Raw genomic sequence first — 26,765 nt, 5'->3', positions numbered from 1 at the left:
CAATGCTTTAATTTGAAATAGAACATGTATGTACATGAAAACATTAAATTATCATAACTTTCCATTGTAATTCTTTTGAAAAAAAAAAGCCCAATTTGAAACCCATCCATTTACAATATATAATAATTTTATAAATAATACAATCCAGATAACTGTTTTTGTAAAGAGTACTAGAAAAACCCAGTATCTGTATCCTTAATATCAAAATGATTAGCAAAGACCCAGCTTGTACAAAGAACTAAAACTGTCCATATCCAAGAATGCAAGAGGAGTCCCTCTCAGTCACTGTCAGCATCATCACTGATGATTCCCTGTAGGTTGGCCCACTTGGTTGCTCTTCCACACCCTCTTTGTGTATTGTTTTCCTGATCGCTATCAGAACCAGAGTTCAGTGTGCGTTGATATGTAGAGGGGGGAGGGTCATCTCGTTCTTGCCATGCTGAGGTTCCTCTGCGTTTAGGACGACCTGAAAGAGGTATTTATTATCGTTATGAAACTTTACTCTGGTACATACTAATGGAAAATAGGAATAGGTGCTACAACCTAATAGAGACACATAGTTACCTTGTGTGGAAATGATGTTGCTGACGTCAAGAGCTGCTAGTTCCTGAGCCTCCTCTCTCTTCATTCTGACTTTTTTGCATTTCTCAATAGATGGCTGGCCTGTGTGACAACACAATATCAGATCATACCATACATGGCATAATATAGTTCAATAAGTGTTAAAAAAGGGACAAGGAAAGGACAAGCTAAGCAGGTAAGTTCCTGGTAAATTCCATGACAACCTGACAATTAAATATTGATATTTTGTGTGTGAACACGTCTTTGTGAATTTGGCCTTATGGTGATACTACAGACCAGGTCCAGAGACATAAAAAAAATTGGGATTCTTTCTCTGTAGGACACAGACTTCCACTTTACTTATTTACCACTAATAGAAAATATGTTTTCAAACTAATAAACCTGAATTTGGAACTCCAATAGTCCCACTGACCATGGACACCAAGTTCTTCGAGCTCCTTCTTCAGAGCAGCCACCTTGGAGCTAACAGAGTGACAGCCATCAAGGAGCTTTTTGTAATTTCGCCTCACACCACAAAGAGAAATGTAGCGTTTGAGCCTCACAACCGCTTTGTTGTCATCCTGAAAGATAACCAGAAATGTCAGCAAATGACCATTTCAACTGAACGCATAATTAAAAGTCCTGATTCTGACTCACCTTTTTATTTCTGGTGCCCTCATCTTTTTTCATAGTTTTTTTCTTTTTATGATCTTCTTTATTTTCTGTCCCTCTATCCTTTTCATCCTCCAGAGATGGAAGTGAAGATGAATCTGAATCTGAGTCATTGTTTTTCTTGTGCAGGGAAACTTCTTCCTTGGCATAACACAACAGAAAGTTGTTACAAGTTATAAACGTATGACAGTATAACAACAGTTATTGTGTATTGTATACGTAGGTTTTTGCAAAGTCACCTTTTTCACTGTCATCAGAAGACTCATGACTTTTGTCTTTGTCATTCCTTTCTGACTTGCCATCTGTGTCAGTGTCATTCTCTTCAATAATCTGTGTTTTTTTCTTCCCTTGACTTGTACTGTTGCTTTGGGCTTCTCTGTTTTTTGTAGTAGTTGCTTTTGTTTCCACCATTTCTTTTGGACTAACATTTCTGTTAGTCTCATCTGTAGAGTCGTCACTGTTCACTTGCCGTTTATGGTTTCCATTTGTCTTTTGCTGTAATTCTTCTATCTCTTGCTCTGCATCCTCAGATTCAGATTTTATTTGCTCTTCCTCTTCACTCTCCTCACTTTCTGTTTTGCAGTCCCCTTTTCCCTCTGATTCTGTCATTAACCAAAGAGAAAAGATGTCATTTTATGGTATGCAAAGGAGCAACAAAACTCACAAACCTAACAAACCTTACTGGGGATAAGTCAAACCAGATTAGCTTAACATAGTGTTCGACAACACAGGGTACGGCAAATGAGAAGAGATTCATTTTAAGTGTATGCAAAAGACAGTTAGTTACAATTACATGTATGTAAAGGAAACAATGTAAACATTTATAACCTACCTGATGATGAGTTTGAGTGATAGCGGGATTTCTTTGCCTGGGATTCATCTTCATCCTCTTCTCTACCACTTATCACCTCATCATTTTCCTTTTCTCTCTTCCTTTTGATTTGAGGATTCTTGGTCTCCAGCTCACTTTCACTTTTGTCACTGTGCTAGTAGAAAAAAAATTCATGATTATCCACCATTTTCTCTGCCCCATTTATATCAATGAGGCTAAATAACTGGAATGCCTCAGTTTAATGCAGTACAAAATAGTGTCCAAAAAACGAGATGTTGAATCAACACCTATTTAAATCACATTGAACAAAAACTGAACATTATAACCTAAATGAGAGAAAATTTATTGCAGACCACTAGTTTCTAGTGCATGTGATAAAATGCCAACTAAGTGTATCTAAGCTGAAAAGGCAAAATTTACAAACCTGCATTTTCATAAGTTCCTCTTCAACCACCTTTTTCATGTAATTTCTGGCCTCTGGACTTAACGATTCCTGTCCCACATGTGCCAGGTATTGCTTTTTTAATATTCCTAAAGTCAGCGTGCTGGAATAAAGATCAGAGCACGGTGTGTGAGGCAAGAATTAATTTTTGGTAACATACATAATTGACCTGTGTATAGAATAAAAATGCCTGTAAAAAAGGATGATTTAAACATAATTACATTACACAGGATGAATCATATTTAAAGATGTAAACAGTGAGTGACTGTAAAATGGAAAATTTAGAAGTAACAAAAGAAGTCTATAACTTTGTGAGTAAAGAATAATTTTCTTGTTCACAACATGTTTGTGCTACTGTTTATAAGAACATACCTCGATCAGCTTTAATATTATGACCACCTGCCTAATACTGTGTATATGGCAGCCAACGGTTGGCACTTTTTCACTCTGCACTGGACATCTTCTGTGAATCTGCTTCCACAGTTCTACTGTCAGGAAGAGCACACATCTATCTGCCATTCAGTGAAAAACAGAAGGGAGTGAAGCTGTAGTTGTAATATTACCACTACAGCCGATGAATGTTTCTTTTCATAAAGGCCAATGTGCAGTCACTTTCAACCATTTAATAGATTCAGACAAAATTGAACCTTTTGAAAAGAACCTATGAAATGTACAGGTTTAATCTACAGTAGGTCACCGTCATCATTAGTGAGCCTTGGGCATCCATGACCCTGTTGTCGGTTCACTGTTTGTCCTTCCTTTGACAAATGTTGGTTGGTATCAACCACTGCAGACTGGGAACACCCAAGTCCAGCATTTTCGGATATTTATAATGGTTTTGCCCAACTGAAAGATACCACTTTCCACCAGCAGGTGTCTTTTATAAACAAGTAGCTTATTCTCTTCAGCCAAATACCGCATGGCAGCTATCCTTTACACCAGGAGGGGGCTACCTATGTTCCTCGAGGGCCTCTGCCTTACCCACTGCTACCTGAATCAGGTGTGTTCAGCCAATCAGAACCTGGAAGATACCAACTCACTTTGCCTTCCCGCACTCAACCCTCATCTGAGATGGTATCTTCCAGCTTCTGACTGACTGAACACACCTGATCAGCTGTGGGTATTCTGGGTAAGACTGGGAAAGAGGGAGAACAAGCCGGACAATGGTCCTTTAGGACCCGAGTTGGACACTCCTGCTTTAAATAAAACATGCTTGGCTAACGTTACCCCTAAGCCCTGGCACGGATAACGTGGTAATATGAGACTGCGTCACGTGTGAATATTCTTCCTTTATAAAACACCACCTTAAATACAAGTATTTACACCATTGTCGAAGCTTGTTTGAGTTGTTAACTGACCACTAAATGTGTTGAAACTGGTTTGTTCCAGTGGGTCCAGCTGCTTTTAGTCCTGTGTGAAGTGAGTCGCAGTTAGTAAGTAGCTAACTCTTCACGCAGACTCGATTAACATTAACACACCCATGTTTTCGGTACAAACAACTTTCACTCACACAAGCGTTGAACTCGTCAACCCTACCTTAAGTCTGGCTCATCACAGAGCTGACCACACACAAACCTGCGGATGTTTATTGCCTCCTTCTTTGACGCCATCATTTCTGGCAGTGATATTTCTTTTTGGCGGCAATGCCTCCCCGGAGGTAACAGGAAGTGACGTCAGACAAACTCCAGGTGCTTTCATATTGAAAAATATGTGATGTGACAACGTGTACTTCGAAGACATTAACTTATATCTTCTACAATTATTGTGAATCATAACTATATTTTTTCTCCATCACGTTTTCTTGTAAAGTTTCGTTTAGTTGTCTACAATAAGACTTTAAAAATTTTAAAAATGCATTTTATGTCGCTAAGATTTTATTATAGCCCATTTTAATGAGAAAATGTTTTATTCACAAATTAGTTTTTAAAAGATTACTTTTCCTTCATTATTACATATTATACCAGTCAATTTAACTATATATGAGTCAAAATTTTAGATTTTGTTAAAAACACACTACAAACATTTTTAGAACAAATGGAGAAGTGAGGTGATCCCAAATTTCTGACTGGTATTGTGTTTCACTTAAAATATAAAACAGTATTTACAGACGATAAAGTGCCTGCACACTCTAAGACAGATTTTTCCTTTGCCCTTGCGACATACAGTGCATTCAGAAAGTATCCACACCCCCTTTATTTTTGGTACTTTTACAACTATTCCTAAAATACAGTTTTCACTTTGTTACTATGGTAATGAGTGTGGATTTCAGAAAAATCAATGTAAACAATTATAGTATCAGGCTGCAACATAACGAAACTGAAAAAAGTGAAGGGGGTTTACTTGCACTGTAGTGCAATGGTAAATAGTTAAAATCTTAACTTGGGTTTTGTTCCATATATTAGCAGAAAAGCTTCCAAATAATTCAACATCCACTTCAGCAAAGATATAAATTAGACAAAGGAGACAAATTTGATTTTGTAATTTATTCAGAATATTTCCATGACCACTATTGGACGGAAATTATATTAGTGCATATTTGAAGGTATTCCAAGGTGATTTTATGAAGGATCTGAGATACATATTGCTCTCATCCCATGGTTTTTCAGTATTCGGTGATTAGATTTACACAAGACACAGGTAAGTACTAAAAACAAAATACTTATCTTCTCCCTGAGGGAATCCCAGTATTATCATCACTGCATGGTACTAATTTGAGCTAATTTCTGTGGTTTGGTGTAAGACAAAGTGTAACATGGCTCAGAATAAAATTCATTATTAATAAAATGGTCATGGTTCCTCTTTAAAAACATAAACTGAAATGTATTTTAGTCATTTACAGGAATAAATTCTGATGTGTGCTGTCAAGTGTATCATATCATTCCAAAAATTTAAACTCACTTGAGCACTAGTTAAAACAAAGATTGCATACTATACAAAAGTTAAATACCAAACAATAAATTAGGTTCATAAATTAATTAATAAAAAACATCCTGAAGCAATAGCAATAATAATTTAAATAAAGAAAAAGGAGCTGCTCAAAATCGCATATATGGACATCCTCACTAAAAATGGCTACCCAGTTTTATTCCAGTGTTAACACATATAAGGTAAACGTCACCACCCTCTTTTCATCACTGTTGGGCAGCATTTCAGTCAAACTTATTAAAAGGCAACAGATCTTTCACAACTTCAGAAACTTCAGTACCATTAACATCTGCATTGACATCTGCTTCAGGGATCAAATCCACATTTTGATGGGAGTTCGGTTTTGAGCCCCATTAAGTAACATGCAGGAGGTTCTTTAACATTTGCAAAGTGATGTTTACGTCAGTTCCATGGCCCAGGTAATTTTTTCTATTTAAACAATGTACACAATTGGTTTGCTGTAAACAGAAGCATTTTTCAACTCAAACTCTTACTTAAATTACAAACAGTCATCACCCCTTACACTTCTGCAGAAACATCTAACGACATTTAATGAAATAACTAACTCCAAAACTATTGCTATGATCAGGGACACCTTTCGTTCTGTTGCAATTCAACAAAAAACAAACACTCATCAAGTCACTCTCTCGTGCTTTGCGTTTTCACATTATCAGTCCTTATACACAGTTTGCTGACCGTGCCCTCTTTCATCATGCATTATATGCCTCCTTACATGGATCCGTCTTACTCGCCTGTCCCCGCCCACAGCACCCTCTTCCTCCGACTGGCCAGCTCCCAGGGATGAACCTGAGCCTCTTGAGTCTAAAAGGTGTAACCCTCCAGGACCAGATCCTCTGCTATTCTCATAGATGAGGATATTGAGGGTTTCTTCAAAGATTCGAGCCTCAGGAAACTCAACCTAAAAATACACCATGACCAAGTTTGTTGGTAAGTGACAGTTTATTTGGTAAGGACAATGGAAGTTTTTACCTGGATCTTGATCTACTGCCTGTTAAAGAAAGGTTGGTTTTTAAAAAAATACTAAAATGTCATTAAAATAAACTAATTTTCTGAACCTTAAGAATGTCTTACAGTGCAGTTTAGTCATAGTGAGATTAGCCAATTCCCTGTGTTTTCAGGCTTTGTGCTCAGCTAACTGGCTGCTGACTAACTCACAGCAAGAAAGCAAATCTGTATGTTCCCCAAACATGCAAGTTAGTGCTGTAAGACTTACTGTACAAACACTGTAGTGCTTACTTTGGTCTGCTTCTTCTCTGTAGCATAGACAATGGAGGTGCAGCATACTTCAGCAATCTTACGTCCTTCACCATAGAAAGACCAACAGCAGATCTCATCCCCGAGCACGTCTTTCACAAACAGGACCCGGCCATTAAATCGGAGGACAAGTTTGTCAAACAGTTCAATGTTCTTCAGCAGGTTATCATCAGAATTGCTGGTCACAAAAGAGAGACACAAAAGTCATTAATAACTGAGATTATTAAGCATCAGCACTCAAAATCCATAAGTGAAGTGAATAAGTGAAGTTTAAGTAAACAAAAACATCATGGCAGCATGTGGTTAGTCTAATTGTTCTTCATGCTCTGTGGGGGAGATGAACAGTCAGCCTTAATTTTTACCTGGTGTAAGAATATTTGTTGTTTCCTCTGTTGTTCTGCAATTTTACCACCGGCTGTACAGACAAGCAACAGGAATAAATCTGGGTCATTCTGTAAATCTATAAGTGAATGTCATTACATTATGAAAATGTCATTAGAAAGTCTGTGTACAAGCACAACTAACTTTAAAGCCACAAATCAAAGACAGTACTGGACAATTGTGGTTAACAGCTGATCTATTTAGACAAGATGTAATTTACCTTTCTACAAGTAGAAATCATCTTCTGTTCTTCTTTGGCTGAGGTGATCATAGGGATACAGCACACACTTTCAAAGACATCCTTCTGCTTCTGAATATTAAGAAAGAAAGAAAGAACACCAAATACATCTGCAGCTTCCACATTTTCAGAAGGGATGAATTAACCACATACAAATAAGCAAATGATTGTGTTTATTTAATGTTGAGCATTTACTTAGAATAAATAAAACCAATAAAAAAAAATCTATTTACTTGCATGGCACTAAGGCAATGCTGGACAAGTCCCTGAACCCGATAGTACTGGGCCTCCTTCAGGACCTCATCCAGTTCTCTGTGGTCTTCTGGAAGTGGTACTGAGCCATCACGCAGGAAGTTCAAAACAAGCCCAAAGTGTCGGCCACACCTATCCAACACAACCCAACCTGGGAGAGCAGGGAAACGTACTTACAGTCATCAAACGACAACAGTGTGGATGTAGTGAAAAGGTGACACACATCCACTCACCTTCTGAGTCTGTGTTGACGTCTGTCCCTCCGTTGCATATGCTCCGCAACAGACTGTCTTCTTTGCTTAATGTCTGGACAGTTGTGTAATGCAGCGAGCCACCAACATTTAATTTGACATACTTGCTCCCTAGCAGACCCCGATTTCTGTGCTCATCTGTGTTATGGCAGGCAGGCTGGGAAACAGCAGGCCGGGCAGAGTCGGCAGCGTGACTGCCAACTGAAGCCTCGGCAGACATGGGGCTGGAGGGTTACGTCCTGACTGTAATGCAGAAGGATATGGGACTGGTTTGATACAATGACAAGCAACGCTCTTTATTCGTGTTCCATAACTGTGTTCCTGACTATATCTGCTTAGTTATTTCCAGAAGCAGCACATTAGTGTGGAATATTTAAACAATGGAAACTGGAGAACAAAGCAATGTAAGTGTTCCTGCTGTGTGAACTACAACTAAATGACTTACTACAGTTAATTCATGCAGTTTTACACCATAGTGTGTTGCTTCCCTTCTCACAAGCCCAACTTACATGAAGTCTGTGTACTTCTGCAACAGCTGCGCTAACTGAGAGAAAAGGTTCCAGGACAAATGCTTGAGAAAGAAACATCAGAAAGAAAAATGGTGTTTCTGTGTATCCGGATCAAAAGGCACCAAGAAATGACTCTCAGACGCACTTTCTGCACTTGTTACTCTCAGCCCCTTGGATCTCTGATACCAAATGAGTGTTTTATTACCAAACTGCTAATCAAGTGCAAAGTGCATCCGCTTAACACCAGGTTTTTTCCACTCTCCGCTCAAGTGAAAGGTCCTAAATGTTCGTCCAACCCCATATTAGCAGCGTTTCAGCTATTAGGTGTTGACAGCAACTATTCCCAACACAACAAACACAAATAGCTCAAACATGACACCAACGACTGAGGTCGAGTCAGTTGGTGAAATAATAGATGGCTGATAAAATCCTATCATGTTAAATTCATTTAGCTTATACAGAACCGTACTTACCACAGCGAACATCCAAGGAGGCTGCGACAGCGGATCTAACTAAGTTAATTTACAAACCACACAAATGTACAGCCCTGCTAACATCTGACAGCCATTTTAGCTAAATCAAAGCGGCTAATAACAACCAGTCTATCTGTCGTACAGCGAGTTACGCTATTTTGTTTGGTAACGTCTCTTGCGTGAAAATTTGAAATCTACCTAACCTTAAATGCGGATAATTAAATTAGAGAGACCCACTTCCATAGCTGGACCCAAAGATTAGCTGATGCTAACACGAGAGGCTAAATAGGTCAAACGGAAACGAAACTAGACCATCTGCTTCCGCTCCCTTCTTCTTCTGTTTTCAAATTGTAGACAACAAGTGAATTGCTGCCACCTTTGGGAATGAAAAGTGATCATTATGTAGAGCTTCGTATTTTGAGTATTCAGTGACCAACTTAGATGTAAAAGTCGTGAGTTTGAGTAGCTCGAATGGTTTTAGTTTTAAAAACACAAGTTTGGAGGTTTTATTTTGAAACGAATGACTGGAAATAGTATTACGGGATTTTGTTTGACTTGACACACAGCGCGGACGTATTTTAGGTTGTTTACTGCCCTCCAGTGGTTACAGTAAGAAACTGCAATACAGTGAAACGTGTAGCTAACGGAGAGTAATATCTCTATAATCGTCTTTAATGTTAATATGTGCAACACACACTGGTGTGATTGTTACAAATAAAGACTCTAAAGTTTATGTTTATTTAGCGCGAAGGGAAACGCTGTTAATCTGAGTGGATCCATGTCTTTTCTGCCCTCTTGTGGTCACAAGGGGTAACTGCAATGTCAAATTCGTCAAGGCAGCGTCAATGCAGACATGATGCTAATATGCTAATACTTCCGGTGAAAACCTAAGAAAATAAAACCCAAATGAAGCAACTACACAAAAACCAGAAGTTACAGAAGTCGAAAGTTTTTAAATTTGGACAACTACACACTAGTGTAAAATCGTAATACAGTAATACAGACAAGAGAGCATGCTACCAGTTTCAATGAATACTTCAAAATAAAGGCGTCTTCGTAGTGGTCAATGTAAAGTTTATTCTGTGAGAATATCACAGATATTTATAAAGATTAATATTACTCTGTAAGAAGTTTTCAGTTATTTCATATCTGTAAATGGCATGCTAATAAATAATAATAATAAAGGTTTACACCATTCAACAGAGACTTTATTTCCAGTTCAGCAAATAATTTACTGCCTTCAAAAGAGTGTTTTCATATATGAAGCAAAGGAATGCTACTGATGATGAAGAGAAGAATTAAGTCTACAAAGCAACAGTCTCCAAGATCCTTCATTTGGCACAGTGAATGAGACCACATTCACTGTTCAAACAATCATTTGTAAATAAATACATAATGCATCACAGCAAGCAGCCAAGGTTGTAATTTTTCATCAACATAGTGCATACAACATCAAATCTGATAACAATGATAACTGTCAATAACTCTAATGATAATGGCAAGATTGAGCAGAAGCAATAAAATTTACAATCAGTGCATGCTCTAAGCGTAATGACATTCATGTCCTCACCTTTATTATATGTCATCTGACAGTGGGTGACGATGCACTCCAGAAACAGCAAAGAGTAAAATAAACACTTCCTTTGTAAGCACTACTGCAACAACAGATGAAACACTTAGAGACATTAAATTATTTAACATTATATTTTGGCACTGAATTTTCATTATATATATAATGAAAATATATAACCTCCTGCCACCATGTATAAGTGTATATATGAGGCATATATAATTAAGTATATATCAGCCTCAATTAATATTAAGTCAGATATTTACATTCAATTTGTGTGTGTTACAGAGAGACAAAGTGAGGATGAGAAAACGACTTTTGATCTCAAACTTTTTCTCATGTCAGAAATGAAAATATTCTTCCCTTTTAATGTGAGACTGTAAACTGTAACATGAGACACTTCAAAAATGAAAGAAAAATATTCAGGGTATACTGTATGTTGACTGTAACTTTTGGCTGTAATAAATAAAGTATTGCAAAGTTGCCTAATATTTTGGCCTCATGAATAAATAAATAAATAAACCAATTTCCCTTCACCCCTTCTCCCTCTCCTGTTTTTAATCCTCCCACACTGTTATTTTTATTTTTTTGTCAATGTCTTACCCTTCATAAGGCACCGGTCCTAGTGACTGTGAAGTAGTAGCCATGTTTGACAGACCACATCAGTGCAACAAATCAAAATAAAGCACTTCCACAATCAATAAACCAGAAACACACTGGTGGGAAAACAGAAAGCTAATTAAAAAGAAATGATAAAGGGAGAGTGAGGCCTTACATTATTAATGAATTTGACGTTTAAAAGAACTGTATCTTTGTGTGGTTTTAAATTCTCACCAAGACATTTCACCTTTAAATGGACACTTCATATTCCCGTGTATCCTGAGGCCAAAGCAAGAAAACAGTCAGTAAAAAAACATGTTTGTAAGGAAAACACAAAGAGCCAGTTTTAACATGTGAAACAAACCTATACTCTGAATGTTTAAGGCATGAGCCCAGTACTTACCCCTGCCTCATAAAGAGGGTTGTTGAAATCAGACTCGACTGTAATGGGACTGTAGGAGTGTGTGTGAGAAAGAGACTTCCAGAAGCGCGGTTTCCATTCTAGTCTGCATATGCTGTGGGTGACAAATGTGAATAATAAAGACTTCAGGATTCATTATTGTGGACTGTGACACAACAGGCCACATTGCCTATCCAGGGCACTTACTTTGTATAGTACATGTAAATTCCTCCGATGAGCAGGATGACCAAGATGATTGGCAGAATTATTGCCAAAGCAATGTTCTCACTCAGGATCTGATGGGACGGCTCGAATGACTGGGACACTGTAAAACAGTCGTCACAAAAAGATGCTTTCACTAAAAGATATGATTTTCATTGTCTAGCATTTTCTTTCTTTGCCTTTGATCTAAGTTATAAATTGCAGACACTCCAGTATTATTCCTAATGTCAGCACTAAAATGATGCCAAAGGAAGGAAATAAAATTCCACACTTTGTAAAATATAGAGATAGAAAAGAAATCACCTTCTAATTTGTGATCATCCAATAGTTCCTCATATGCCACTGTGTCAAATGAAGACATAAAAAGGGAAATAAAATGAATTATTAATTGCGACATTTTATTATATGCTATTACTAAGACAATGGCAGGTAAGATAAGTAATAACCAAGAAACACTGAAATAAAACATTAAGGGCAGCTCATCTCAAATACCTAAATCACATCCTGACAGAGTGAATCAAAAGTTTCAAGCCCTTTTCCTTTCATGTTCCTTGAAAGCAAAGAAGCTCCATGACAGAATATAAAAATGTTTTCTCCTTTACCTTTGCAAAAGGGTGGCGGGCTGTTCCACTGAGAGGGATGGCCAGGAACGCAGGTGATAATGACCTCACCGATAAGTTCGTAGCCCTCGTAACAGAAGAAGCGCAGAGTCTCTCCTGCCTGGTAGCTGTGCTTGTACAAGGTTTGGTATCCATTGTCAGGGACGCCAGGGTTTGGGCATGGGTCATATTTTACTGTTCCCACAAACACACAAAGGACAGTTGTGTTCATTTCTAAGTGCACAGCAGTAAGCATCACAAAGTGGCACCCGGGCTTAGTACAGGATGGACACTCACAGACACACTTCGGGCTGCGGTCGCTCCATTTGGGTGTTCCAGTGTCTCGTCCATGGCAGGAGATTTGGCTGGGACCTTCCAGTTGGTAACCCTGGTTACAAGAGAAACGGACGACTGTCCCAACAGCAAAACCTGCTTCAGGACGCACAGAGCGCGCTCCGTTTACCACCTCTCCTGGATCAGGACACTGCTGGACTGTGAGGGACCACGTGGGACACACAGAGCAGTTTGGGTTCGTTAAAGGCAAAGTCGTTCCAGATACATAATACCCAAACACAGATCCCAGTGCATAAGGAAGGTTTCTCTGCAGCACTAAGGTCTTTAAAATATGCCCCACTGTTTGACTCACCTTTAACACAAGTAGGTGGACTGCTGCTCCAGGACAGGTCCCACTGGCAGGTGATAATATCAGAGCCACTGATGTCATACCCTGGTTGGCACTGATAAGTTAGTACGCTGCCTCTCACAGGGGAGGAGTGAGACGAGCTGATCCAGCCAAACTCAATCTGAGGCAGAGTATGGCAGGTGTCATTTGGCTCCACCTCTGTACGACAGAGAGAGAGAAAGAGAGAGAGAGAGAGAGAGAAAGACACTGAACAAGTTGTTCATGATGGTGTTTTCTGTGGTGGCTGACCTCATTTGTCCTGTTCAAATCGGAGACAAGCTGCATATTTACCTCGGTAATGAATGAGGAATCCCTGGCTAAGGATAAAACTGGAATCATCTGGGTCACTCTGAAACTGAATGGTGACCTCTGAACCCCCTGACACAACCTGGAAACGCTCTCTGGACCCCATGTATTGTCCAATCACGTGAGATATGAGATCACGTCCATCAAAAACAGTCAGGACATCAGTGTGGCGGATATTTAAGCTTTTAGAAGGACAAGAATAAAAACAGAGATTGCACATCACAAAGACTATTTTTAAAGACAAGCAGTCCACCTGCCTGATACAGCACCGAGAAGAAGAGAGGCAGGACAAACAGATTATTATTATATGACTACCAAAATCTTTTTTGGCGTCATTGGTTTGCTGTGCTGTTTTTATTATTTACTATTTAATTGCCAACAACATAAATTACAATTACTCACATCTGGACGTCCAGTTCAATGCGTTTCTCCTCATTACCATGGATCTGCCACACACAGTCCAGCCCCTTGGAGTAACTCTGGGGCCAGTCTGGAGACAGGATGGTACCTGAGGGCTCGGTCAGTTCCCCTCCACACAGAGCTTACAGGGCACAGGGCACAGGAGAGAAACTGAGGTGAATGACATAACTGGTGACTTAACAATATAAATTAACATGGAAAAGCAACTGGAGGAAAGTAGGTATATTAAAGGTGAACCCTCAAGAAGACGTGATGAAGATAACAGAAGAGAGTTGTGCAAAATGTCACATGGTAACAGTTTACTTCTAACTTGCATTAAGTACATCCTTATTAGAAACAGCAGCCAGCTAACTTATTTGCAGCATTTAGGCAGATAAAATAATACATGTGGAGAATAGTCCCATTTTTATCAACAACAAATAGAGACACATATAAACAATAGAATAAAAGGGAAGTGTGTCAGTGTGGAGATGACAACTCTGGGTGCAAACAGCAGTAACAGCAGTAACAGCAGTACAAATCAGTAGTTTGATTCCAGTCCTTCTATAAGAGCACATTTCATTTGGTTGAGATTGGCTGATGACTTCACATACACTTCTTGCTTTTTTCTCCCTTGAAATGACGCATGAAACTGTGAAGCCACAATTACATGTACTAGTGGCTTAATTGCTCATTTTGTAAGCTCTCAATGCTCAAGACCTTCTGACAACCATAAAATGTCAGACCTCTTCTCCATTCAGGCCATTGACGTCACTGACATCCACCTGCACATACATCACTGTGTATGGGCCCCTGGTGCTTTTCTGCCAGCAAACACACCAGTGTATAAGACTTTCAGAATATCTTTCGCGTAAATGCATGGTTGAAACTATAGCGCCTGTGTTTTCAGCAATGATGGTGCAATGTCTCTGCCATTTTTATATCTACCAGTGTCTCTCTGCAGTTTTCACAGTATGGCAGCAGCTCAGCACATGACACAGTGTGGCTGTAGCTCATTGTGGAGCAACATCCTGATGCCTCAGGCACCCATTCATGTGTTTTAGCAGCAGAACAAAAAAGGAAGGACGAGGAATAAGAACATCTCTAATTCTGATTGGGAAATAAAAAACAATTTGGTTTCATAAACTGCTGGAATAAGGGGTAGACATGTCACGCTTCACTTATTTGAAACACAACCAAAACTCAATCCTGAAACTTACCTCTGCACACAGGTTCACTGTCATTCCAATGAGGATTGCTGGAGTCCACACACTCAATTGTCCCTGAACCCTGTTCCATGACGAAGCCTGGAGAGCAGGTGAAGGTAACAGTGGTGCCCAGCTGATATGAGATGTCACTGCTGCTGAAATTCCCATGAGGCATGTAGGGCTCCCAGCAGTGTTCATCATCAAAAGCTAACAAAAAGAAACAGAAAAAATTCTGGTAACATAACAAATTCTGCTCAATGAAATTATGCACCGATAGCCATTTAATTCAGGAGGGTGCAGTGTAGATTTTCACTTGAGATGATCCAGAATTTCCAACCCTCTTGGTTAAAAAAAGCCCAGGATAAGGTGCTAAAAGCAGTGAGCAGCTCAAAGCCTAAAAAATCCCACTGAAGACTGTGAGCACTTATGTGGCTCTTTATGACTCTCTTAAACTCAACAACAAACTAATGAAAAGAAAGCCTTCATTTTCTCCACAGCTGTAGCCTATTAAATCCCATTACCACTAAAGATGTTAAATATAATAACCAATTATCTAACCTCGCCCGCAAAATTATCTCCACCTTATCAAGATTATAAAGGTCAACTTTAAAAGCTGCACTGAAATTAAAATAAGTAATAATAAATGACACGTCACCTCTGAGCTTTTTAAATTCATGTAATTTGTGGGTTCTGGAAATACTATAATTAATCATGTCCTACTTGTTTTCAGGCAAAATGCTGACCCAAGTATGAAATCTTAAACACTACTGAGGTAAGAGACATGTACAGATGTGTTTTGCTGAATGTAGAAAAAAATACAGGTACAAGAGTAGCCAAAGTCTCTGTGCTCACCCTCATATCGCAGTGCCAGGAGCAGAGGGATGGAGGAAGAATCTGCTGTGAGCTCCAGGTACAGTGTGGAGCTCTCACTAAGCAACCCACGTTCTGGGACATCATCCAGGTCTGAGTCAAAGAGCGGTGGAGACAGGGAACTGTTTCCACTGCGCACAATTAACCTACAAAGAACAAACCACGAAGATGCCCAGTGGTAAGAATGAGAAAAGACCAAAACATTATCATTAGAGTGTGGATAAGAAGTGTGCACAGATAGCAGGTTTAAATCAGCCTGGCTAATGTAGGACACTGGTCTAGAATAAAACTTGTTTTTCTTCATTTATGTGTCAATGAAAGTTTTCATTAAAGTAGGAATAAATAAATTGTAAGGGTTTACTTTCCAATTTTAGATATAACAGCTTTCTCATTGTACTTGTGACAATTATCAAATGATGATGGTTCGTGTGCGTGAGAAAAAAAACAGCGAAATTCTAAAAAGACAAGTGTGGAAGGTTTGGGACAAAGATATTTTCAATTTGCATTCAGGGTAGTGAAGAGGCTGTCTCTAGAGAAAGAAGCATATGTGCAATAAAAGTGGGCTCATCATTGCTTCTACTGCATCAAGGTTGAAAATATCTTTTTTGAATATTATTTATTCTGAATCTTCTCTCCTTACCAATGTGCAACTCTGACCTCTATCCACATGCTGAACAACTGAAACTAAAGTGAAGGAAAAAACAAGGTACAGTTGATCTAATCAGACCCCATGACACACAAACTAAAGGAGCTCAAACTTACTTATCATCATCTTCATCCAGGGCGATCCTCTCAAAGTGTAGGTGGAGTCTGTGTCCCTCTTTGGCTTCTATTAACCAGTGGCAGCTCAGATTATTTCCATTACTGTGGTTGCTCAGAGATGGAGGGGGTGGAGACAGTATCCGACCCACTGTCGCATTACGAATCCACCCTCCACAAGACACAGCTAAGGAAGAATTATATCACGTATATGACTTTCCAAGAGTCACAAATTTTGTATTTAATTCAAATCTAAATGAGTTTACTGACCGACACACTGAGGCTCAGGTGTGCTCCAGTGTGGTTGTGTTGTGTTGACACATGTAGCCACCTCATGGCCACGAACCTGGAAACCAGGATCACAGTGGAAGTGTGCCTGACCTCCTGGATGAATGTCCGTCACTGTCACGCCGCCTCCCTCAGGAGACAGAGGGAACGGGCAGGACAGTAGAAAGGCTGTTGATATTGATGAGGCAGGAGGGCAATGAAATGTATTTTTTAAACAGAAGATAAACAGTTGACATCTTGCATTCATCATTTGTTTGTGTAACCATTTTTGATCATTCAGACCATTCATTTACCTTGATAATGGAGGCTGAACACACCATGGTTTGTCTGTCGGAGACTGCGGTAGTGAATATACACCTGATTGGTTGTACTGCGAATGACCTGACCTTCTCTCATCAGGGTCTCGTTGGCTAACAGCTCTGGTCCTCTGCCTCCATAACCCATGATTGTCAGAGACTCTTCCTTAGATAGATTGACCTTCCTCACCTATAGGAAAGAAGAGGAAATAATGACATGTGACCTGCTCTGACAGTTGTCTTTAATAAATAAAACTACCAGATGAAGTGAAATAATCACTGAATAATTAACTGATTTACAGCCACATCTAAATATCTAATTAAATATCTCATTGCAAATATTGCACCTTTAAAATGAGGAAAATGGAATTTATCTTAACAAAGAGAGGCACTATCACCATATTACCTCTTCAGCCTCTTACCTCTCAACATGCACCATTATTACGCACAAACTGAAAATGTAACACACATGCTAAAATATGTTTAAATATCCACTTTGACCTTTTAGTCCTTTTAGTGGTACAGTAAGCCTAAATATTCAGTTCCTAGACAACATTAGACTTTTATTGACTGTTTTACAGAGAAATGCATTTGAAAAAGGTCAATATTTGAAATGTCTATGAATTCATAATGCACATTACCTGAATTTCCACACCGTAACCGATGTACACAGTAATGCTGTAAGTGCATTCCAGAGGGGAAAAAGATGATGATGATGATACAGGATCTGGTGACTCAACAACATCCTCCATTGCTGACAAGGTAGCATTGCATTGTACTGGGAAGAGAGGGAAAAGGCAGGAGAAAGCAACGCTTTTAAAAATCACCTCATACCAAAATAACATAAACTGCAAGTTTTTTATAGCATCAGCGGGATTCACATTAATATAATCAACTTCATAGATTCTTTTTTCATTGAATTTTATGAATGTAAGTGTAAAATACAAAGGCTGGCTAATGTCCATGTATTCTTTTTGCCCCCAGCTATAGCATACTGACAGTTTTGTAATTTATAGGTGAGTTCATTCCCAGGTGGGATCAAATGAAACATTCAGTGACTTGAAGATGAGAAAGAAAATCCAGTGTCTAAAGATCTTTCATTAAACTGCATGATGTCTCCAACATTTCCACTGATCTATACTGAATAAACTGGGAAGTCATGAAGAAATCTTAGTTAAAAGCCAAAAGCTGACAGTTCACTACTGTCAAACTCAGGGCAATGCTGTAGTGATTTTCTAAACTGGAAGGAGCCTTCAGCCTAATGTCGCTGGTGGACACTAACAAGAATTACAACCATACAAGTCAGACTCTGCTCAGCTGCCATATGGCTATAATTTAAACAGCATTTGTAGTGCACAGAAATTCACAGAAAGACAAACATAAAACAACCATAAAAACTATGCACAAAATATATTTTTGTGACTTTGGAAAGGTCTACTTTGGTCTGTACGCTATAACATACGGTAAGTGGCAAAAAAACAGGAAACATAAAACTGTTCTGTGCTGTTGAACTCTTAGTAACTGATAAATGCTGAAAGATGCAAATGACAGACATGCTTAACACCAAAATACCCATCCAATGAGACACCCCCCACTTTGCAAATCAGGTTTCTGGGTAAACACATGATGTTGTAATATTGAATGAGAACATATTGGTCAACAAGTCCAAGTAACCAATAAACTACCAACTCCAACAGTAACAATAATAAAAAGATTCAAATGAAACACTTATACTTGGGTGAAGCTATGATGTGTTGGGTTAAATTATTTTGTTGACTATGCGCCGCTAGAATCAAATTTTAAGCTTTTATTTTTGTGCACATGCGCAAAAATACTGTAACCACAATAAAAATTGTTCTTTAGCCTTTTTGATTATACTCGTCTCCTTCAAAATGTTACTTTACATCTTACAACCAAAAAGACAAAATTAGCCTAAAGAATAATGAATCAAGATTACCACACAAACATTGTACAGTTGTAGGTTTTCCTGTCTGTTTTGTTGGTTGTTTTCTGGCATAACAAAAAGAAAATAAGGTCTGTAGTCACACCCTTTGTTCAGAAAACTGATAGGTCTGAACCAATTCTAGTTATGGCACCAAAAAATATAACTTTTCTGCAAACTTAGGATTAGGTAACCTTCGGATAGCTGTCAAAATATCTAATTATTAATGACTGTGTTGTCATGACAACATGATCATATATATGGAGACATTTTCTCATAACTTGGTAGCTGTTCTACACAGGGTTGAGGTAAAAATTCCCAGAAAAGACACAATAAAACCCTGGAGTAAGCACACGATAAACTCCCTCACATACACACATCTTAGTGTGATATTTGTCTCTCCACATCAGCTGACCCTGCTCCTGCAAAATCACAGTGAGAGCTATGCAGGAAAAGCTGTGACACTGTCTCACTGAAGAGCATTTCTGACAGTCACTCACACAAGATGCTGCTCGGCTCTTCACCATTCCCTATTAGTATTCTGATCGTGATAGCATTATTGATTGACCCATACTGATTTGTCAAATGAATATTTTTCTTCTTGTGACATGAAGACAATAACTGCGCTCATATTATCTGGGAGTTTACCTTGTTACTCTCTTTGAGTGTTGTTTTTTGTTGTAATAATAACTTAAAGACAAAAAGTTTCCTTAGATTTTATTGTCAAGATTATGAACATTAGTGGCACTGAAGGCAAATGTGCATGATGATGGACAAATTTGCATGTGCAAAATTCAAGGTATGCTCAAGTGCCTCTTGCACATTATGTGTTACATCTCACTCTATGAAACTCATTTTAATAAGTCATCTGTTTTTTTTATCCCCATAAATGTCGTCCTTGTCTTGTTGGGGCTGATAGAGATGCTTACATATGATATCTGGTAAAAATTGTCAATAAACCTTGGAGAAAGAGCTATAGACAAGATATTTTGCATCTGTTGTGGATAGGGAGTGTGCCATTTAGGAACAAGCCAAACAGATTCTGGGTTCTCCAGAGGCCACTTTGTTTATCCATCCTAGACAAGGTTCACGACTCAGTGGTGTATTTTCTGGGTACACCATATCAGTGTCCCTTTTCAGTGCAAGCAAAAATTGTGCACATTAATGTAAGACATATTATGGATACACCTAGCTGTAGTCTTCTCACAGTCTTCTCATTTTCTTTATCACCGTTCAGTGTATACAGTCATTTCTTTGTGGCCTCCGAGACTTAATTTGGTGGTGTCCCTCCAAAGGCATAGATCCTGGAAAGGAAATAAAGGAAAGATATTATTCTTGCAGGAAAAAGACCTGTGGCATTAATAATCATGTCTGTACTTTAGATCTTGTTATCAAACAACTATAAATGTTAAAATGTCAGCAGTGAGGTAAAAAACAAACCAAAAAAATGTCTACATATGTTACTTCACAGTATTAGCAGATAGCTATGGGCTATATTCCATAGCTAACTTAAAATTCATCATGCAATTACTATAAACTAGTCATATAACAGTATCTGAATTTTCAAAGAGGCTATACATGTGCACCTTTATTTTCCAAATAGGCTAGTTCACATTACACATTGTGACCTGGTGATGTTTTCTCATTAATATTTTATAACTTTTCCACTTACCTCATCTGTGAAAATCTCTTTGTTATTCTTTCTTCAAGGGGAGGCAGAGAAAGGAAATGACTGAAGTTGCGACACTTAAGTGATTCAGTAGGACGTTGGTGTAGCTGCTGATGCTACCGAAACCTGCAGCTCTAAAGTCACGGGTGAAATTTTTAATCAACTGTTTAAATCACTTTAAATAAACAACCCAGACTCAGGGGAAGCCAGGCTGTGGCAGGTACCTGGCATGTGCATTGTTGTTATGGTGGTTGTGGTGATCAGAGTGGTGGTAGTCTCCTCCTCTACGGGCAGCAAGGACATGGGATTCCTTGATCCTGTCTGGCTGGCAGCAGAAGACGAGCTTAAAGCTGTGGTGAGCAGCCCTGGAGATATGACTGTTGCTGTTGACTCCGTCTGCCCAAGCCCAGGCGCAGCTTGTGTTGGGTTGGTGGTAGTACCTGCTGAGTCCAAAAATGTAATTCAGAAGTTGCACTGTAAGTGTGTTACTAAATCCATAAAGGCATGTTTAGTGTACCTGTGCCAGAAGAAGCTTGCCCCAAATATTCCTTGCTCTGCAGGGCAGCGTGGATCAGGTCACCCAGAGGGTAAGAGTCTGGGGTTGATGTTGGTGGTGTATCAAGCTCAGGAGTCATAAAGCTCATACCTGAAATAGACAGGACTAATGATTGTTTTTGTTGACATGGGAAGAAAAGATGTTTTTTTGTAGGTTTGAGAATAAGAAAGTCTGCATTAGTCTGGGACTGTGGTGGGATATCAAATGAGAATGCATTTGAGAACACACACATACTGTTACCTGAAACCAGGTGGATCATGGTGACAGACAGCATCACAGCAAGGCGTTTGAACCCCATGGCTTTGGATGAAGCTGAATGACCTGAGAAGGTGAAAATCAGCAGAATAATTAACTATTATGCAATCATGTAAACAGAATAATTAGCCTACTGTATTATGTACTGTATTGTTAGTAGCTTCTCATTATTGCAGGAGCGACAGTAATAAGCCATACTAACTAGAGCCGCGATGAATAACAGATTATTAGCCTTATTATTAATCATTCTCGTACAATTCAGGTACTGAGCGTGTGTTTACATTACACAGGCCACAATGACTCGGATTAGAAGCTCACTGCACTGATACTGTAACACCTCAGCTCTATCAACCTGGAAAATCTCTTTTTAGTTGATACAATCTAGAAACGTGTACGTTTTTTTTCAGGTCTTGGAAAAGGCAGTATCCTGTATACACATCTCACACGGTGTGAGGTTAAATATTCAGGCTTCTCCTGCATTTTCTTCCCCCAGATCTGCAACAACATGCCTGAAAATGCGCTATTCCAACGTTCAGCATATGAGCCTTCAATAAACGCGGGTAGACTCCAGATCTTATTGTGTGAACAACCTGTCAATGGTAATGTGTCAGAAAGCACCTCCGCTGGTGATCGAGGCGTTTCCTCGGTGAAAACGCCAGGCTGTGTGACAAAATGATGGGGCTGTACGAGGAAGCCTCACTCGCACCTGCCCCGGCCCTCTTTGTGCGGATTACGATTTTTGGCATCAGTCATTAAAACGAGACCGAGAACTATCGAAGCAACGCTGAAAGGTGCATGCCGCTTACCTTTGCACCAGGCTGTGTGCTGTATTATTTTTCTTGCACTGTATCCTGTTGCTTTAGGCCCCCCAAAAGACGGCGGGGTTGTGCTGGTGAGATGCCACTGGCTGGTTACTGTGTGGTTGACGCATTCGGCTATGATGTGAGGGCATTTGTGTTGAAGCTTCAGGCGCGCTCTAGCGGCCGCATGCGGCAACTGCAGCAGCGCGGCAGACAGCAGCATTTGATCTGTGGGCGCTGGAGGAGCTGTCCACCAGCGCGGTGCTGAAGCGTGTCCGTCACTGCACGGTATTATCAAGGTAATCAGACAGATGTGAGATGCGGCACGCAGTGGGTAAATAGCCTGTTTCCTCATTTACAGTCCTGCATGTGCCATACGGTGTGCATGGCGTCTTGTGCCGTGGTTCCTTATTATGGCGGGATGTTTGCGCTAACATGTAATGCGGAAATAAAACATAAGCAGCTGAGCTGTGGGGTTGCTGCAGAACAAATAATAAAATGACTGATGAAGCTACTGCAAATAAAAAGACCAAAGTCCACAATTTCTTGAACATCTTGATGGTGCCAGGCCAAGCAGCCGCCTGTAAATGTTTGCAGTGGGCAGCCTCAATAAATCCAATGGAACAAGCGTATTAGGGAAGAGCTCTCCCACCTAAACACATGGGCACAAAAACAGAAATGCAGGCACTCATGTTTTCTGTTTGTGGATAAAAAACTCTGTTTCCACAACAACAGCCTTACTGACTTACACTGTTACCTTCAATTACTTTATTGTCCCCAGAAGTTTATATCCTTGATGACAAATGTTATTTATATGTGGAGTAACAGCAACTGAATTTAAGTGAACAATGACAAACAGAAAAAAAAGTACTGGGCTATAGAGTAAACTACAAGGGCTTTGTGTAAAGGGAAGGAATAAAGGAAACGAAAGCTGGAGATAACACAAAGACCTGTGAAAACTTTGATCAGTCATCAGAGATAGATAAGCAACAAGAACAACCATACTAACTCCAGCCTGTTTACTCTCTATACCCCAATATTATCAAGGAAAACACAACGTGATTAGCACATTACAAAGTAGAAACAAACACTCTTCAAATCAGCAGCCAAGGTTGAACAGTTTAGACAGCTCGCCTTGGCATGACTTCAGAATATTGCCTGCTGTGAAATCATCAGCTTCATCCATGGCTAAATTGCTCAGACAGCAATGGAGCCAAGACTTACATAACACCACAAAGTCAGTCTCAGGGGCTGTTAAATCAAAGGGTCAGTGGCTTTATGATGGAGCGGCAACCTGTCTTGAATGTTTGATTGGCTTCTTTCCAGTGCATGATGGGATAGACTGGACAGATAGGGAGCTGATGGGGGAAGGTGTGCAGGGGGAAGGTGTGCAGGTGGGCAGTCAGGTGACTGAAGACAGAAGGGAAGTGAAGGATCTGGGATGATTATAAACTGGCAGATACATAAAAATGCTGAAGAAATAACAAGGGTGACAATTCTGCCATATTATACGCAATCATGTATTACAATCACAGTTTCTTAATCTGTCTCTATTTCAGTATTTTAGTGTCCTACAAACTTAAAGGATGCACTGGTCAATGAGCACGCTGCCCTTGCCTCCTTATGAGCTTGGTATCCATTCCCTGAGTGGCCTTCTGTGGACTCTGCTGCTCCTGTTTCTGTGGCACTGTTATCGGATGGGCTCCGACCTGCCAATTCCAGGCCACACACATGCTGGAAAACTCAAGTCAGGCTCAAGGCGGTCCATGATGTCCCGTAGCGGTATCTGTGCTGGAACAAAGTGCAGTGCGCGATCCAAGCTGTTGAGGAGTGATCAAATTACTACCTTTATTTCCATGGAAACAGAGGAGGATGAGGACCAGGGACAGGGCTACCTCACCCCAGTGCTGAGTCATGCCTTGTTTCCAGCCCAGGCATCTGCAGAAGCCAAGAAACTGTATGCAGCACTACAAGAGTACGCTAAACGCTATAGTTGGGTGGGCATGGGCCGCATTCATAAAGGCCTCCGTGAGCAGGTACAAGTTTATTCCATGCAGGACATAAGCTGTTTGCTGATGGCAGCAAATTTGAGTTAAGTAATGTCTTAGAAGGAATTTCATTGTGGTTGAAGATTTGTTTTGATGTTGTCTTTAAAGAGACATTTTAACATCTCATTTGGAACAATTTTTTATTCAAAGGTAAAGAGCAGAGAAAGGAAACATTGTCAAGAATTAATCACAGATTTCCTATTGTTCTCACTTTAGGTCAGACTAAATGATCACTCTGCTATACAGAAGCCTCATCTCTTTTTTCTACCAGATGTCCCAAGTGTTCCTTTCTTCCCACGTGATGCTCATCGACATGACATTGAGGTCTTAGAAGCCAACTGCCCTGCAATTCTGGATGAATTCCAGGCTATTTATCAGCGGGGCATTGACTCTAAACATGGTTGGACCTCTCTGGGACCAAAGGTACACAATAACATCACCCAGGCCCACTGTGAAAAAGGAGCAGCCTCCATCTATTGTATAAAATGCTATGGAAAAAAAACTGGCACATTATGATCAGTCAAAACATACAATATGTCAACGAAGAGCCGTTTTGTTATAATTTTTCAATAAATGAAATTGTGTCTACTCAACATCTGGTATTTGTGTTGCAGGGACTTCATTTAATGAAGCTTATGTTATCTGAGTTAATTGTAGGCCATTTTTTCTTTCAGGGCCAGGCAGTGTTTCCTTTGTACAGTGCAGGTGTCTGTGTGGCAGGAAACTGTCGCTCCTGTCCTTGCACCTACCGGACAATTCTGTCTCTACGTACATTTATAAGCAGCAACTCACTGGGATCTGCTGGATTTTGGCTGTTGGGCCCGGGAGCTACACTGGGGAGTTCGTATGGACCCACCAACACACGCCTCCGTTGTCATCTTGGTGAGCGAAAACTTTTATGCTCATTCTGATCTATCTGCAATCATCTACATCTGAGTCTCTCAATCAAAATCTACCAAATTATGCTTTTGTTTAACACTATAACTATACAGCCTGCAGAAATTCCCCCAGGTTATATGAAACTCATAATAATTCTATTCTGAATGTTTATAAATCTATAAATCTAAGGCAATCAGGACACTCCTCATCAAACAAAGACTATTCCTTGACTGTATTGGCTGTAGGAACAATTCATTCAAATGCCAACACCTTCGAAAATAGGCATCGCTTTGTGTTTTGTAACAAAATATTTAGGACAAATGAAGAAAATATTCATGTAAAATATTAGAACTGTGTTAGTAAAGGTAGCTTAGTTCTGTGAGAGAGACTACAGAGACTTTATAGGGCTTAGTACACTATGGTGCACTTTAGCACTGTCCTGAAGCACCTAATATTTGATGTCAGACTTTACCACACTAAAAAAGAAAAGGTCAGATGCAGCTATAATACTAAACCATTACATAATGCAGTACTTTGTGGGTCAGGGTTGAGGTTCATTCCTCCTTAGCCCATTTTGTACCATGATCCCTTTGGCTATAATCCTGTTTTAAACACAGGCTGGAGTGCATACCCTTCTTAGCTGAGTCCAAACATAATATTTGGCAACAACAGTTTAAAAACAGACTTAACTTTTGTAGGTCTGCAGACTCCACCCCTGTGTGAGCTGGTGGTAGGAGGGGAGCCTCAGTGCTGGGCAGAGGGACACTGCCTCTTGGTTGATGATTCATTCCTTCACACTCTCTCTCACAAGGGTCAGTGAATCACAAACCTGAAACACTAATATATTGCATATCATAGTGAATAGTGAACGCTTTTCAGTTTACTACATGTAAATAGTTTTTTTCTGTGCTTACTATTAAAGGTCCTCCAGATGCTGCACCCCGCGTCATTTTGAGTGTGGACCTCTGGCATCCAAATGTGGCTGCAGCAGAGAGACAAGCATTAGACTTCATGTTCAGTCCTGACATCTAAATTTGTTCCTGCCCTACCAATATACAACATACAGGGAGGCCTTATCTTTGTGGGTCTTGCGTCTCATTCCAGTTGATGAATCACTGTGTGAATGTACCCTAAGAATTACACAAGCCATCAGCCATGCTTTCAGCTGCTGTTGGGGATATGGTTAACACCAAGTGCCATTTGAATGCATTATTAGGGATGATGTTAGACAGTGCTACATGATAGACAATTTGGTTGCAAACTATACCCAGACATCACTTAAAGCACAGATATCTAACCTAAGAAGAGTAGATCTTATGTTAACTGCAGTAAATTGTAGTCTCTTTACATCATATACTCTTCCAGTGAATGCTATTTGCATGTGAAATCTGTCATGACTATGAAACTTTATTTTGAGCTGCCGATGCATGTGCTACTTTTAAAATTTAGGCGGATTACCTATGGTTAAACCCAAAAACTGTGAAAACATGAAAATCAATAAATGTACATTTCTATTTATTTTTGTTTTCCAAAACGGATGCCAAATACATTTGCATACTGTGATGTTTGTTCTTTTCTTATTATAATCCTTTATGAACTTGGGTGT

General features: G+C 39.6%; 4 protein-coding genes across 11 annotated transcripts; 1 reads left to right on the top strand and 3 right to left on the bottom strand.

The window, feature by feature from the left end:
• Positions 1–70: 70 nt before the first annotated feature.
• On the bottom strand, positions 71–4,156 carry hirip3 (HIRA interacting protein 3). 6 transcript variants are annotated; one of them, XM_026326261.2, is made up of 9 exons: positions 4,044–4,134; positions 2,880–3,019; positions 2,490–2,610; positions 2,066–2,219; positions 1,473–1,835; positions 1,219–1,370; positions 995–1,142; positions 565–663; positions 71–466 (listed from the first exon to the last, which is right to left on the bottom strand). In XM_026326261.2, exons 3-9 carry the CDS (start codon positions 2,526–2,528, stop codon positions 279–281), a joined length of 1,143 nt encoding a protein of 380 aa, XP_026182046.1. In that variant the 5' UTR covers positions 2,529–2,610; positions 2,880–3,019; positions 4,044–4,134; the 3' UTR covers positions 71–278. The 6 variants fall into 6 exon arrangements, 5 of the variants coding, with proteins under 5 accessions (XP_026182046.1, XP_026182048.1, XP_026182043.1 ...); XM_026326263.2 differs by having other exon boundaries at positions 4,083–4,134; XM_026326258.2 differs by lacking the exon at positions 2,880–3,019 and having other exon boundaries at positions 4,044–4,156.
• Positions 4,157–4,975: 819 nt separating this feature from the next.
• On the bottom strand, positions 4,976–9,134 carry kctd13 (potassium channel tetramerization domain containing 13). 2 transcript variants are annotated; one of them, XM_026326025.1, is made up of 8 exons: positions 8,812–9,134; positions 8,339–8,400; positions 7,812–8,072; positions 7,560–7,729; positions 7,309–7,398; positions 7,070–7,122; positions 6,690–6,885; positions 4,976–6,351 (listed from the first exon to the last, which is right to left on the bottom strand). In XM_026326025.1, exons 3-8 carry the CDS (start codon positions 8,047–8,049, stop codon positions 6,103–6,105), a joined length of 996 nt encoding a protein of 331 aa, XP_026181810.1. In that variant the 5' UTR covers positions 8,050–8,072; positions 8,339–8,400; positions 8,812–9,134; the 3' UTR covers positions 4,976–6,102. The 2 variants fall into 2 exon arrangements, with proteins under 2 accessions (XP_026181810.1, XP_026181809.1); XM_026326024.1 differs by lacking the exon at positions 8,339–8,400.
• A 1,012-nt stretch (positions 9,135–10,146) lies between these two features.
• On the bottom strand, positions 10,147–22,354 carry sez6l2 (seizure related 6 homolog (mouse)-like 2). 2 transcript variants are annotated; one of them, XM_026325228.1, is made up of 19 exons: positions 22,239–22,354; positions 21,418–21,498; positions 21,139–21,267; positions 20,846–21,064; positions 17,652–17,788; positions 17,008–17,200; positions 16,697–16,882; positions 16,430–16,613; positions 15,650–15,813; positions 14,810–15,004; positions 13,593–13,731; positions 13,176–13,372; positions 12,849–13,043; positions 12,500–12,694; positions 12,206–12,397; positions 11,907–11,945; positions 11,589–11,706; positions 11,385–11,496; positions 10,147–11,260 (listed from the first exon to the last, which is right to left on the bottom strand). In XM_026325228.1, the coding sequence occupies exons 2-19, from the start codon at positions 21,473–21,475 to the stop codon at positions 11,231–11,233; spliced, it is 2,682 nt and encodes an 893-aa protein (XP_026181013.1). In that variant the 5' UTR covers positions 21,476–21,498; positions 22,239–22,354; the 3' UTR covers positions 10,147–11,230. The 2 variants fall into 2 exon arrangements, with proteins under 2 accessions (XP_026181013.1, XP_026181014.1); XM_026325229.1 differs by having other exon boundaries at positions 20,846–21,061.
• Positions 22,355–23,818: 1,464 nt separating this feature from the next.
• Positions 23,819–26,191, top strand: asphd1 (aspartate beta-hydroxylase domain containing 1). Its single transcript, XM_026325697.1, has 5 exons — positions 23,819–24,268; positions 24,497–24,703; positions 24,955–25,162; positions 25,858–25,971; positions 26,082–26,191. The coding sequence occupies exons 1-5, from the start codon at positions 23,819–23,821 to the stop codon at positions 26,189–26,191; spliced, it is 1,089 nt and encodes a 362-aa protein (XP_026181482.1).
• The last annotated feature ends 574 nt before the right edge of the window (positions 26,192–26,765 follow it).

This window comes from Mastacembelus armatus, chromosome 8 (assembly GCF_900324485.2).
Source record: "Mastacembelus armatus chromosome 8, fMasArm1.2, whole genome shotgun sequence".
Classification (NCBI taxonomy): Eukaryota; Metazoa; Chordata; class Actinopteri; order Synbranchiformes; family Mastacembelidae; genus Mastacembelus; species Mastacembelus armatus.
Note: the sequence above shows the minus strand (reverse complement) of the source record. Positions and strands in the feature narration are given on the sequence as shown.

Excerpts from the sequence above, each read along its gene's own strand:
- asphd1 (XM_026325697.1), top strand. The coding sequence starts at position 23,819 with ATGCACTGGTCAATGAGCACGCTGCCCTTGCCTCCTTATGAGCTTGGT. Across the intron at positions 24,269-24,496 it reads ATAAAGGCCTCCGTGAGCAG|GTCAGACTAAATGATCACTC; the intron begins GTACAAGTTTAT and ends TTCTCACTTTAG. Across the intron at positions 25,972-26,081 it reads TCACACTCTCTCTCACAAGG|GTCCTCCAGATGCTGCACCC; the intron begins GTCAGTGAATCA and ends TTACTATTAAAG.
- kctd13 (XM_026326025.1), bottom strand. The coding sequence starts at position 8,049 with ATGTCTGCCGAGGCTTCAGTTGGCAGTCACGCTGCCGACTCTGCCCGG. Across the intron at positions 7,730-7,811 it reads CGTCAACACAGACTCAGAAG|GTTGGGTTGTGTTGGATAGG; the intron begins GTGAGTGGATGT and ends CTGCTCTCCCAG. Across the intron at positions 6,352-6,689 it reads CAGAGAAGAAGCAGACCAAA|GTTGAGTTTCCTGAGGCTCG; the intron begins GTAAGCACTACA and ends GTGTATTTTTAG.
- sez6l2 (XM_026325228.1), bottom strand. The coding sequence starts at position 21,475 with ATGGGGTTCAAACGCCTTGCTGTGATGCTGTCTGTCACCATGATCCAC. Across the intron at positions 15,005-15,649 it reads CCTGGCACTGCGATATGAGG|CTTTTGATGATGAACACTGC; the intron begins GTGAGCACAGAG and ends TCTTTTTGTTAG. Across the intron at positions 13,373-13,592 it reads ATTGAACTGGACGTCCAGAT|CTTAAATATCCGCCACACTG; the intron begins GTGAGTAATTGT and ends TCCTTCTAAAAG.
- hirip3 (XM_026326258.2), bottom strand. The coding sequence starts at position 4,120 with ATGATGGCGTCAAAGAAGGAGGCAATAAACATCCGCAGGTTTGTGTGT. Across the intron at positions 2,220-2,489 it reads AGGAACTTATGAAAATGCAG|CACAGTGACAAAAGTGAAAG; the intron begins GTTTGTAAATTT and ends TTTTTCTACTAG. Across the intron at positions 1,143-1,218 it reads AGGGCACCAGAAATAAAAAG|GATGACAACAAAGCGGTTGT; the intron begins GTGAGTCAGAAT and ends GTTATCTTTCAG.